Here is a 14,920-nt window from a genome sequence, read left to right as displayed (position 1 = left end):
GTATATTTAGTTCTACCAATTGCATGATATATATCTATCTATATATATATATATATATATATATATAGATATATATATATATCTATATATATATATATATTCTGAGTCTTGTGTCTATTTTTAGTCTAGCTTTTCATCGTCAACACAAAAATCATATAATATAGCATTAGGCAGAAATGTACAACAAAGATTCCTGTGGTACTGTAGGTAATAGTGGCCTCTCCCTATTGCCTAATAACTAGCATCAGCAAGATAAAAGCTAAGCCCGTCACTCCCCCACATTCACCCAACGGTTCCTGAGGAAAAGATGAATGGCATAAGTGTTTGTATAGAACAGGCGGAGAAAGGCAGAAGAGACAGAAGCACAGAAAAGTGTATTTACTACAAAATCAATCTATAGTAGAGAAAGGAGGACGTATCTTTAGCAAAGTACAGTGTCGATTTTACTTTTTACATGCTGGTGGAGTAGATATGAAATATGTTTAAAGCCATGCCAGAGAAAATGGTTCATCTACGCTTACTTTATCCAGGGGAAAACATAAAATACAATTAAATCTCACTTGTGGCATCAGTAGAGCCTTGTTTACAATGTTTTGGTGTTGCTTACAAAAATGCCCTTCTCATAAAGAAAACACCGGGGTATTGCCGGGGAGCAGCAGGCCTCTTTTCTCCAGATAAATGAGCTAGCTTATTACTTCCCAAACTGCCTATTAGCACAGCTCACTTTGTGGGCAACCAGCAGTCCAAGGATGAATACACTGAGGAGGATTCTGCCCAGCACTCACTTATTTTCTGGTTCAGGCGTATGGTTATGCTGTTTCTGCAGCATGTTTTTTCTTATGTTGCTTTGCATGGTACCGCAACACAACCCCGACCTGAAATGAAGGGGTTCATTTTGACAACAGAATCTGGAAATTACTACACAGGATTTTTCTTGAAACTTCCATCGGGATGTCATTGTAGAAGTGTCAGTATAGCGACGTGTCCCTGGTGCCCTCTGTGGAGATTATACACAAGAATCCATATACCTCAAGCCGGAGCTGCCGTAGATCACATGTAGAGCTTAGTGTTTGGCTCTCTTTGAGTGGCGTCCAACAGTCGAGTCTTCGCTTGTTGAGGACAAAAGTTCTGGCTGAAGCTTTTATCACTTACACCTTTTGTGAGAATCCAAATTTGAAGTCATTCATACACTGCTGGTTATGATTCAAACAACTGCACCTACTGATGACAGACAGTGACTAAACAATTTCTAATCATCTTCATTTTATTGTAGAATTTTTGTTTTCTCATTTTAGTGGAACTACTGCATTTCAAAGCTTAAATTGTGGAGCCATACATTGACACAAATCAGTTTTGCATCATTATTCCCCAAATTATTTTGTTATTGATGGTATCCCCCCCACGAATCACTTTACCATAGGTGTTGAGGTCACATTATATGATGGTGGTCTAATGATTTTCCTGTTGATATTTGTTTTCAGGGCGGACTAAGGAACAGCAAGCATGAGTGTACGCTTTCATCGCAAGAATACGTCCACGAGCTGCGTTCTGGCATCACAGAAGAAAAGCTGCTCAATTGCCTGGAGTCCCTCAGAGTGTCTCTCACAAGTAACCCTGTCAGGTAACTATCCTGTATTCACACGCTGTAAACTGTGCCCTGTACTTAGGAATGTTTGAAAATACAGCAGCAGAAATAATATCTTCATCATTGGCACAATGATAGAAGGTTCATCCAGATCAAAAGAGGGTTTATTTTTCATCACTCAATTTTTGCTCATAACTACAAAAACAGATATGAAGTTTCACCTTGCTGTGAAAGATCAACTGTCGGTATAGTTTTAGATTTTTGAGTGCAAAATAATGAGGATAAACACATTAGGTGTTGGAAGCTTCCCCAACTTTTCCTCTGAACATTGCTGTATGAAAGTATCCTTTGAAGAAATACAGAGTAAATGGAAACACTACTGTTCCATAATCTTAACAATGATCACTAATTCTTGGAAGAAAATTATGGGATCCATTCATTTTGTAAGGGAAAGAGGAGTAGGACGTACCACAGCGTGAGTTATAGTAGTAGATTCTTGACCGATTTTACAAAACCATATGTTTTCTGTGTCAAGGTAGTGTTGTAAAAAATAGATTTAAATGAACAATGGTAACAGTTTGCTGTGATCCTGTTCACAATTTCCAATTTTAAGTATAAATATTAGATAAAGTTTAATCCAATTTAAGACTGCTGTCGATCATAGTGGGATCCAAACACAACCTGCACATGGAGAATAAAGAAGTAATTATTGTTCATTAAATGTCTTGGATACATATGCACCTAGAATATCATGAAGATGACAGTTCATGCAGTTCACTATTCCCTTTTATTGATGAAATAAAGATTTAATATGGCTCTCCCTTTTGAATATTTTGTGTAAAGAAAATGTCATTGAACTCGTTTCACAAGGATAGATTAGCTAGGTTTGAAAGATCAACTCAACACAACTCAAAACAACACAAAACATGGTCAATTGTGCAGCAGACCACAACGAGCACAAGTTCATGGTCGGTAGGAGTGAGTCTATCAACCAAGACGACTTTGTCCATGAAGCTCAAATAGATAAAAGCCAACAATTCTGAGAACTGTCTACAACCTGCCTCCATTTCACCAAACTAAAAAGGACCGGTGTCTGGATCTTTTTCCCAAAATCTTTTATGGACCTATATAAAAACATAATTTTCACAGCTCTGCCCTGTTGAACTTTGATTGGCACTTGAGCCTTTCATTGCAAGGCCAGGCCTCGCTCTCTCCTGCAAATGAGATCTTCAATTTTAATTTGGTCCCACTAGTGCAACAGAACCCTTAGTGACAGCACAGCCTCTAAATTATTTACCAGCCCTCTGTTGAGGAGATGTTTCTTAATGTGAATCAATGAATGCTGCATGTTAAATGGTCATTGGATAACTGAAATAGTTTTTATTTTGACCCGGGTACAGAGAGAGGACCTGCCCGCATGGCCCCAGAGGAGCTTTTATTTAATCTGTGTGGTAGTGCCAGCATTACCGCTGCATCCCTGCTTTAACCACTTTATAAGAAAATGCAAAAGAATGGTGTTCTCTTGGAAAAAATAAAATAGAATATCCCATTTGAACACCACAGACTATCTGATTATTGTTGCTGACCATATGCTTCCCTAAATGGCCCCTGCTTACCAGTCTTTTATGGCGACTTCCAGCACGATAATGCTCCACGTCACAACCCAAAAGTCATCTCACTGTTTTTATGAGCGTGACAATGAGTTCAGTCTATTTCAGTTGCCTCCCCAGTCACCAGGCCTGAATCCAGGATAACATCTTTGTGATGTGGTATAACAGGAGATTAGCACCATGAATGTGCACCTGACACATTTGCAGAAATTATGTGATGTTAACTTGGAGCAGAATCTAAAAGAAATGTTAACAAGCTTTTGTGGAATTCAAGCTACAGAGAATTGAGACTATAGCAAAGAGAGGGCTTTTACTAATATATTGCTCGGTAAAGTGTACATGGAAATGGTTACAATGGATTAATAGCAACACTCTTCTTCCAATTAAAACTTGGAAGAGGAAGTGGTCCAACCACTGACATTCACTTGACACACTGATTTGAAGTATATAGTTATATACGTTTGTACACACAAAAGAACCATAGATTCATAATATACTAAGCTTAACACAAATTCACATTTTATATGGTGTATGCTGTGTGGTATAATGAATTGCTGGGTAGCTAAGTAATTATCCCTCGAGTGATTGCAGAGCTGTGAAGTCGCTCTCTCTAGTCTCCAGCAAGCTGTGGGAAGTCAAGTCAGCCTCTTCACTCCGAAAGGCCAACTGGTGCCAAGGGGATGTAAGGCCAGGCCAGGCTTGCCCTGTGGGTATTTTCAAATGGCTGAACCTTTGACCAGTGTGTAAGGGAGCGTTGCTCTGTGGAGGAGTCACCTCCCACGGATTACCATGTCCATCCAGGGAGAAAGTCCCTTTCGGATGTGTGTGCTGAGGAGAACTATGGGAAGTGTTGACCAACACTGTTCCCGCGCTCGTCCTCGCACCCCTCATTATTTCTCTCCTGGGGAAAGGGACTGGTTATTTTCTTGAAGCATGGATAAGGTTACTCCTAATTAATATGAATGGACTTAATTATCATGGATCACAACACACAGGAAATCCACATTTGGTTTGCTTCTCCTCCAACGGCGCTATGTTAATGTAACCTTTGTACGGTATGTTATCTTATACTGAAAATAACCATGAAGTAGATGGGAGAGCAGTTCATTCATGCTTATATTAATTCACACCTTCATATAAGGATCAGATGGCCTGTTTTTAAATATTGGTATTTGGAGACATTAATTTAATTTTTTGGGGGGTAAAGGCTGTCTAGTAATAGGCCTGTATATGTGCTGAGTGAGATTGACTAATAAATTAATGATAATATTCAACCATTTATTTCACCATGATAATTGATAATTCATTCTTACAGTGTATGTCATTAAAAAAAACTCATTCTGGCAAAAAAAATAAAATAATCATAGCCCAGAGGTAAAGGCCTGGTAAACATTGTCAAGATTGTCTAACCCGTGTTCAACATGTCTTCATGCAGAATCTTAAGTTGGGTTTTCATCAATGATTTTACTGATGGAAGAATAATTCCTTTAATATCCATTTGGAACAGTAAAATAGCTTGATGTTGTAAATTCTATTAGTGTCCTTAATGTGGGAGAGTGGTCCGTCTCTGCGGGGGGATAAATATTTTAAAAATTGTCCACTCAATTAGCCTCTGTTTGAACTTTTGAAGCGTCAAAAAGTTGCCTCTAAATGTTTACATGAAAGAAGATTGAGGCATATTATTATTTACTATTACTATGTACTATTAAAACTGTTTATTTTATCACCCAGAGTTGACCTGGGGGATGCCATGTAAGTGGGCTGACAAAACAAACAAACAAAAACAGTCATTTACTGATTTCATTTTCTGTTTGACAGACAAGAACTGTTCCATCTATTATTTATTATATAGTAATTTCTGACCATTGAAAACACTGTATGGCAATAATGGCTAAAAATTGGAGAGGGTCTTTTGGTAGTCCAACCTCTCTGTCTATTTCTACCTCTATCTAATGTATCTGGTATTGATGACTCGAGAAATGTCAGTGTCCTTTTGATAAATGATTGGCAAAATACCGCCCTGATCGTTAATATAAGGTTGGCAGTTCCATTCATAGTATTTATATAATAGTATTTTATAGTAATAAGTATTTTGCGACCCTTGTTTAAACAAAGGAGACATTTTCGACATGAATTTGTTCATTTCAATCAAAACCAGTCCGTGTCTTCATTAGCTTTGAAACATCTGCACACGGGAACCAGAGTCTCACCATTAAAGTGTTGTTGTTCTTCGCAGTGCTTACCATTGCTTTTTGTTTTTCCTCTGATGTTTGGGCAGCCTGCTAATTTGCTCCCAGAAGCCTGTGTTTGTCTAATAGTTTAATTGGCTATGCTGTGCACCTGTTTGGCAGCCCAGGTGGCCACGGGGCCATTGTGCTCAGGGCCTTATCTCCCAGGCAGTCCCACACAGGTGTGTGGCACGCAGCCTTTGCAGATCTGCCCACAGATGGCATTGCCTGGAGCGTCCGCTGCATACTCTGTTTCCACTCTCGTCTCCTCATCTACCCATCGTTTCCCACTTGTCTTTCTTTTAAAATTTGTCCAAACCAGTGTTTTTTTCCTCGTCCTCTACTTCATTATCTCCCTTTGAAATTTTTTTTCACATTTGGATACACGGTTCTTAATTTAGAAGTGTCAGATTGAGTTTTCATTTATTTCTTAATCCACTGACATGAAGTGAGATGCCAATTTACAGAAAATCACTTTCCTATTAAATTTCTCATTTAGTAGAAGAAAAGTCCTTGGGTGTTTCGGTCTGGCTTTCCTTTTCACGTGCATGTCTTTACTCTCTGTTTTGCACGTGTGAAAAGTTATTTAATATCTCAAAAGCCAATACATGTTTGCTGTTTACAGTAGCTACAGCAAAAACTTTCTTTTTGTATCATGTATGCTTAAATGTTGGTTATACATGAGCAGGCCTACTCTACCTTTCCATTTTATTTGGAAATGTCAGTCTGAAGCAGCTCAGAAGCTTCACTCCATTGTGATCTTACTCAAATGCTGCTACATCAATAGACTTTCTAATACAAGAATAGGAGCAGTTTTAGTGGTTTTGGGCAGCAGAGCACACATCCATGGCCCCAACCTTTCTCGGTTTAGCCCTGAGCATTACGCTACGACTCTCTCAAATCCCGACCATGACTTCCATATTAGGTCTGCTAGCTCTCAGATCCCTGAGACATATTTAAGCAAAATTGAACTGGGCCCGTTGCTTTTTATTATGTGAGGTCTTCACACTACAAGTCAGACATTTTATCACAGGCTTTTTCTCGTGGGGTCTTGTTGTGCAGACGGGAGACATTTGCTGACACCAGAGTTTGTCTCTGTCTCTCGACACTCGAGGTGTGGGTTGTTGTGATGATCTTGCTCCTCTGCCACAAAAGGTCTCTCTGAGTCTGAATCAGTCTCACCAGCCTTTCCTGGATAAATGCTTGTAGTTGAGCGCCGAGGGGTTGCATGGAACACTGGTCATGGGATTTTTATGAGCATTGGAGTTTCTTTGTTTGTTAACATAAAGCTGCTTGTCCTACTGACTGACTGCCCTAATGCCCAGCGTGATAAAGCATTCAACAACCTACTGAGGAACACTGACATTTCTGCTGAGTACAGTGAAAGTGCTCCCCATGTAATAACTGAGCAAAGATCTTCAAAGAACTCAGACTCCCTTATCCCCTCTTTTGGTTCTAACAGCCACATTAACTCTTATATGACCATTAACAGTATTTACACTATTGAAATAGTGAAATACTAAACACTGAAAAAATATTAGTGACTTTGTCATTACACTTCATCTGTTTGGTGCATACTCAAGTAAGACCATGACAATTTAAAGCTGACACAAACACTTAATGTTTTTTTTTACATTTTTTTTTTACAAGTAGCACTTACTTGTACTTTTATACCCTCCATGCTTAATCCCTTGGCCTCTTCTGTCCACTGTTTGCACAACAGCCAATTAACACCGGCATAAAGGAGCATATCCGTCCTTCCATCTGCTACCCTGACTGCTGGAACTAATATTAGGACCTAAACGACGCTCGGGCTGTATATACCCCCTTCAACAACTAAAGCCAGAAATCTCATGTGGCACGGACACAAAGTGTGAATCTCATTACAACTAGAATGAGCTAACACTGAGATGAAAGCGTGTTCCAGCTGCTGTCATTTCTGATGTGGAAATAGCGCCCTATCTTAGTGACTCATCAATAATTGATCCCCTATATCCATTTGTTATAATGGGTACTGATTTTGTAAGCTAAATCAGACTCCATATTAATTTGGAAATCTTACATGTAGTTTTTTTTTTTTTAAGCCTGAATGTTGAAGTGAAGTTCATGGGTACATGCTTCCTCAGGACACATGGTAGCCTGATCCCGCTGAACATTTTGAATCAAGCAAAATGTCTTTCCATCCCATTACTTTGTAGAGTAATGGGAAAGAAAATATAACAATTTGATTTCCGACCATTGTGAACAAGATGTAACGTACTCCAGGAAAAGATGAGGAAGGCAGGAGGATAGACAAACTACCTAGATGGAGACGAAGTGCAGTAGGAAAGGACGCTGTCCAGTGGGGTAATCTTCTTTGCACAATGGGTCTCAACTTTCTCGACTCCCAGTGTTATTACAAACACTATTAAAAACTCTCAACCACCATCCAGGCCTCAGACAAATGTTCTCTGTCACTTGTCAATGTGAAATAGAACAGTATAGATTATGGAATTACGTAAATTGTTTTGTAGAGGTCTGTAGGCTATGATTTCAAGGTACCTTCTTTTTGGAAATAACAGAAATAATCCAGTCATCAGCGAATCCCAATGTATTTTTGTCCTTCAGTTTTCAGGATGGTGGCATCAGTCTCATTTATTGAAAGGGTTTTATTAGACTGTTAAATTTGACACAGATCTTATGACACTTTCCTCAACGGATGTTGCAAGCAGTCAAAAATGAAAAAGTTAACTAGTTTTTACCCTTGTGGCTGACTTCAGAGTTGACGTTCGCCCTTCTCCCTCAGAGGCAGTGAAAATGATTTTGGAGACATAAATGTCCTCACTGTCTGGGTATATTTTAAGAGTGATGCCTATTTGATTTTATGACACCATCTGTTAACCTCTGAGATAGTCATATCTGTTATGGCCCCAGAGTGATGCACACATAATTAAGTAATATCTGATTTGAATTCCTTATTGATTCAGTTGGAAGTTATCTCGCACAGGTACAGGAATTAACTTGACATTGCTGTTATATATTCTCATTTTAAGTCTTCCTTATCCTCCATTCTGTTTCTAATTTCGGCCATTTCTCTATATTTTGGAAAAGATGATGCCTTCAGACACAATAACTATTTTGTTAATAGAGCTCAACAAGGTCATTGGTATACACACCATTATACCTTTAAACATATTTCTAAATTTCTAGAAATATTTTAATGTTTTCTAGTATGTTGGACATAATCCAGAATCACAAGAGACCCTGTGTAATAAACATCGCAGCTGGAAATCTGTCCAATCTGGTCCACATTCACAGAGTGACGCATATTTGTTTCTTCTGTCATCCTCAGGAATAAAAGCAATTATCAACTTTCCTAACATACGGAAGTCATCTTGTCTTCTCCGGCATTTACGAGAGCTGCAGAGCTGTCCTAATATTTTAGTAGTTCCCAGCAGGTATCTAATAATTGCACAAACATGCGCACACATTCTGGGAGGTGTACACCGAAATGTTGCAACGTTTAAAAAAAAAAAAGTACTGTAAAAGGCGCCAGCAACAAAACAAAATGGCAGCTTTACGGCTTTGAAAATAGAAAGAACATAGAATCCTTTCTTTCAAAGCTGTGCTTGGCACTGCTTTTCCCACATCATATGAGATAAAACTCATAGCTGAGGAATATATAGATACATCACATTAAACACAATTGACCTTTCTTTGATCTCCACTTCTTATAGAGATTAAAGGTTTACCAAACAATTACATTTAGTGGTCTTGTCTTTTTGTCTACCTTTAATTATTGATGAGTAGGGTTTGGTACCATTCATATTTGAACTGATATGGTGATGGTACACAGCGTTACCTTTTTTAAGTTTTTATTTTTTGCTATTGTTGTCATCACTACTACAGTGCTGTCATTGTGCATACTAAAACATTTCCTTGTTAATAGTAGCATTTCACATAGTGTTGTTTTCATACTAAGATTTCGAAAACTACATTAGCATACCAAGTAACATTTTCGATATTCGCAGGCTGCTTTTTGCTGAGTGTTGGCTAACCTTAGTAAAAGTGTAATCTGCAATGCCATGAAAGTCAAAAACTTTTTTGGACTTTTTTTCTCCAAACATTTTTATTGCCTGAATATGTCGATCAAGCTGTTGATGATGACTTACTTCATGTTTCCTCATTCAACTTTTTCGGCACTGCCTGAGACTGCCGCAGTGGGCTTAGGTTTTTTTTGTTGGCTCTTAAGCTTGTTAAAATCACAAATCACAAATCACAACACCAACATATTAGATATTGAGACACCACCAACCTGTCACTCCTTTTGTCAGACACACAGAAGCTCCTGTGTGTCTGACGGGGAACAATTATTTTAAAAAGGCCTGATCTTTAGTCTTTGTTATAGCCACATTTGGACTCAAATACAATTAGAAGTGCAAAGTTTGTTTTGAGCACTGCACTCCTGTGCTTGCTTGGTTACACCACCAGTCACATTGGTGAAGCGCTGCCACCAGGAGACTATGTTTCTTGTATTGGTACCAGTATCATACATTAGTACTACCCTAGTTGATTCTGTTATAAGTCCTCTGCTGCAACATAATGACCCTGTACTATTTTATGTACATCAAATGAACATTTCATCTACACAGTCGCTATGTTTTGTCTGCTGTGTGATGCATTACATTTTGAAAGTGTGAGAAGATAGTGGCCCGATGATATAATCAGCATAGCTAAGTAAAGAGAAATAGTACACTTATCCCTTTAATGGAGAGAGTTTGTGTTACCTGGAGTTAAATGTGAAGGATATCAGCTGCTCATTGTTCTCTTGAGCTCAACACAGGTCTGAAATTTTTGCTCCGTGTATGAGTTAATGCTGGATTGACAGTGTCCATTATACTCGATGTATCTTAGTTCTACCATATCCATCGACGATCTCTTCAATATTTAATTCACTTATGTGTGAGGTGGAGGTTCCTGTGAATGAGGGTCAACATAACAAACAGGGAAACGCTGTGTGGTAGATTTTATGAATTCTGTCAAGGATTTTGTAAAATATGTTTCTGTTAGCGATGCTACTGGTTATAACTTACTTGTGTGCAGTCGTTCAATGACTAGGGTCAGGTCCCTGAGCTAGTGAGCCGAATTATGGCACACGCACACAATACGCTCTCATGGAGGTAATGGTTGCATAAGGTTCCAAGCACAAGTAAGCCTAAGTAATAAAAACACCACAATATGATCCACTAGTGGGAATTATCTAAGAAGATGAATATTTGCGCTTCTAATTTGTCATTCATCCATCTTCTATTATTACAGGGACTCAGTTATTGCTCTAACATCAGGGAAAACAGTCACTTTTCCTCAAATTAAAGATGAACCCTGAGTGATCACATGCCACAGGAATCATTCAATGATTTATTAATATTTAAATGGAGTGGATAACGGTTACAAAGGCCACAACCAGTAATACTGAAATGTCTGTAGTGGTTAGTAGTTTTTGATTCTAATCAAAAAAATCATATTCATTAATGGTTTAAACAACTGAAAAAAACTGATGTTCACAATGGTTTTAAAATGTGTGAATCGTGGGGAAGTACAGTTAATATTTGGTATCTAATGTCTGTCACCCGATATGCCCTGTGCATTACAGTTATTTCAGCAGGCTATTAAATTGATCAGAATATTATATAACTCCATGTTTGCCATGGAAAGTCGCTAAGCAGACACCGGTGGTGCTTGGTTTCAAGCTCTAATGTTCAGAACTATTTGTTGCAAAGAGCATCGAGCCAGAGCTGTAGTAATATAGCACTGAAGAGGTTGGTAGTCCCACAGAGGGACAGTTGTATGCCTTTGCCTGTAATACAATATGAAAGATATTGCACTTGCTAGGAAGCTTTCAAATACAGAGCTCCCCACCTAGCCATGATAAAATAATAAAAGTGGTCTATAGACTGGAATCAATGCACAAACGAGCCGTGTGAACATGAGACCAGTGATCAGTCAAACAGAGGGGGTGAAAGAGATTCTATCTCTCACCGTTTCTGTCGCTGTTGTTACCTGTGAGCAAACTCTTCATCATGTACCAATGTTTCCCTCGCCAACTCTTTGCAGAGCTCTTCACACACTCTTGCCCAGCAGTCTTTGCTATGTATTTAGTTCAGTAGAACTAAATACACTGTAACTTGTTGTTTTCCCTTGAGCAAGAGACTGAACACAACCACAAGTGGCAACAGGAAGCACGACTTATTCCACTCGGGGAAATGTGTAGAGGCTATACGTGTGTGGCATAGTATGGAATGCAGCGAAACATCGCTTTAATGGAATTATATGTACGATGACTGAAGTGCCTCTGTTTCTCTTTTAGTTGATGCATTTTAGTGAAGCACCTTGAAGTGCCATCTGGTGTGAGCTGTGTCAAGTCTGTCTGGAGTTTGAGGGGGTGATAGTTTTTTATTTAAAGCAGAGTCACTACTGCTTCCCTGGAAAATACTGTAAATACAGAAGTAGATATTGTGCATAAATGCCAATATACATGCACATATTTTCCCATGGGGTGGCCTCACAGCATGATGGTGATGGGTTTGAATCTGCTGGGTTTCCATCAGATTTTCTCCGCCTGCAATTTATTCTGCCTTTCACGAAATGCCTGATGGGTCCAGAGACTCTGTTGACCTTGAACACGATAAGCAGTATAGAAATGGGATATATGGATAGAAAAGTATTTGCTCAAACACAGTCTAGCAAAGTGCAGAATACAATGGACTATTGATGATGATTTGTAGTGAACATACGTTTTGTTAGTGAACACACTGTTTGTATCTAAACACTCGTGTGTCGGGCCAAACTGGACATTTTTTTGTGCATACGTTTCATAGCAGTTAACAGTTCTACAACATTACTGTATCATGCCAGGAGAAATAACACAAAATATGAACTAAGGAATTGCTTCCCTAAGACCGACCATGAATTTTTAATTTTGCCTGCGGAATATACATGATTGCACAAAGTAACACAATTTGGTAGCACTTAACCAGAGGATTATAGCCATCAATATTAGATGAACAAGTTCCCCCACAAGTTATTGAAATCCTTGGATGTAAGCCCACATTAGAGGAAAAGTCTGATCAGGGAAGAATTCGATATCTTCTTCCTTCAATGTTGAGTCGCTACATTCATATGTATATAAAGAGATAGAATACCGTGATAATACTCTAGGTTTGTTTATATTACTGTTGATAATCACATTACAATAAAGAAAACATTCTCATGACGGAAAGGTAGAAACAGACTATTACTTCAAGTAATGGTAATGTCACATATGGACAAATGCTAACAGCAGTGTTATTATTATTTGTCTTGGTTGTAATGGAATGCTTTCCTCCGAGGCAGTTTTTCTGATGAACACGGACGGGGCATTTAGCCTCCGGACAAACGCTGCAGAAGTACCAACTCTCATTTTCTTTGTGGTGACTTTGGGGACATTTAGAAGGCAACTGCAGAGGACCTGAGGGTATACGTGAGGGGACAGGAAATGATCGACAGTCTAAGATGCAGGGAGGAGTCAAAGCATTTAGTGCCTCAAAAACCTCTGAGGACTGCATTATGGTGCAACCTGCAGCAAGACGGATGTTTCTTGAGGAAAAATTTACTGCGCAGACATTTCCAGTCCCTCCTTTATTTAATGCCTGTTCTGTTTCAGTCCAACAACAATACAGGGAAGGTAAACATGGAGCAGACTGCACATATATTCAGCAAACATCTGTTCCAACTTTAAAAAAAAGAAAGATCTACCCCCGTTTTAATGTTTTAATTAATGCAACTTCTCTGAAGGTATTAACAAATCTCTTTAATTTGTTTAACTTAAACTTTTGCAAGTGCGTGTTTGTTCTAGATTAATCTTCTTCACCTAGCTAAGTTTTTAGCTCTCGTCATGCTGTGATGCTCAGTTGAGGTTTTCAATGTCAAACTATTCTAATTCTGACTTTTGGATACCCCCAAAATGCATGGTTGTGATGAAATAGATGGAGGGAAAAAATGATATTACCTTAACAAACTCTTGACCAAATCTCTACCAACAAAGAATGGAAGTGTTCTCCCTTCTTCTCAAAGTTCGAGCACTAGAATAACTAAGAATGCTACTTTTAAACCAGTCTATTTTCAGAATTGAGTGTTGTTGAAAATCCCATTTTGGGGACATAATCCCCTCAACAAAGAACTCAAAATGGAGAATGAGCATTGATGAGCATGATTAGTACATTGATAGAGGTGTAGAAATAATACATGTAAGAAAATCAAGTTAATAAAGACAAGGTTAGAAATTTAAGACATACATATATATATATACTTTTTTGTAAGGATAGAGAAGTATGCTATGCAAGTAATACTACACAGTCGACATACTATATATATGCTACTTGTTTGCTGACATACCCAACTCGATTGCAAAGCACATCTTAATATCTGTTAAATTAAATGATAATTTGCAAATCAAAAGGATATATATATATATATTTTTTTAGATGTCCCTTTTCTTCACAAATATTGGTTCTGTTTCCTACCGTCCCAAGGCTGACATTACCATCATTACTAAGGAGCATGAACAAATGCTGTGGATTTACTGGATTGTGCTCCCTCAGCCGTGTCACCTCCTTTCCCTCTTTGTTGTCCTAGTCTCTCATTCACTCCTGCCTCCTCTGTAACACAAATACACACAGCTGCATTATTATTCTGCAGAAAACGGAGACAGTTTGTTTGTTCTTTTATGGCAGTAAATCAACATCTAAACCAAACCAACCCAACATTTTGTTCTCCTGGAAGGAAACATTCAAACGACATTCACAACATTATGGCGTTTTTGTTTTTATTGAGAAAACAGATCATCGTTATATACTACAGTAAATATTTATAACTTATTAATTGGTTTTGCTCATTCTCTAATGAAATTTGAGTAGCGGTGGGTTGCAGCGCGTGTTAATTTAGTCAAAGATCAAAGAAAATACCTCAACTTCACCAACTGCCTCGGGCTGTTGTATCTCATCCCTAATTGAGGGTTTCTTCCGACTCACTGAGTCAATACAAATTACTTTAATACTCAGACCATTATTATTTCAAATCATTGTCAAAAGGGCGGGATAACTCATTGACTTGTGCCCTGTTAATTTCATAAAATTGCACCATGCATTTTGTTTTATTGACAGTTAGGGGCCTGGAAACAAGTAATGCTAATGACATAATCTGGTTGTGACCACACTGGGCCTCCCACCCTCCTCTGCCCTGGCTTTGACAAACGGCCTCATCTGCACTGGATCATTTGCTGTCGTCTGATACGCTGTGGTTTATAGCCAATTATCTCATGCGATCCATTATTGATTACAGTGTTATCTTTCTTGTATTGCTTAATCTTTTGGCACTGGAATATAGCAGCTCACAGGGGGGCCCGGATACAAACTGCTTAGCAATGGGAGCACTGAGTTAAGATGGGTGGGTGTTCATTTCCCCGAAAATGGGTACAGTTT

The 14,920-nt window shown here is 38.5% G+C and overlaps 1 protein-coding gene across 5 annotated transcripts in view; it reads left to right on the top strand.

Moving 5' to 3' along the window:
• The window catches only part of diaph2 (diaphanous-related formin 2), a 330,230-nt gene that overhangs the window by 85,786 nt on the left and 229,524 nt on the right, over positions 1–14,920 (top strand). For all 5 annotated transcript variants that reach the window (XM_035649042.2, XM_035649041.2, XM_035649043.2 and 2 more), the window contains one exon: positions 1,482–1,621. In XM_035649042.2, coding sequence (XP_035504935.1) covers positions 1,482–1,621 — 140 coding nt within the window. The remainder of the gene's footprint in view (positions 1–1,481; positions 1,622–14,920) is intronic.

This window comes from Scophthalmus maximus, chromosome 9 (genome assembly GCF_022379125.1).
Source record: "Scophthalmus maximus strain ysfricsl-2021 chromosome 9, ASM2237912v1, whole genome shotgun sequence".
NCBI lineage: Eukaryota > Metazoa > Chordata > Actinopteri > Pleuronectiformes > Scophthalmidae > Scophthalmus > Scophthalmus maximus.
Note: the sequence above shows the minus strand (reverse complement) of the source record. Positions and strands in the feature narration are given on the sequence as shown.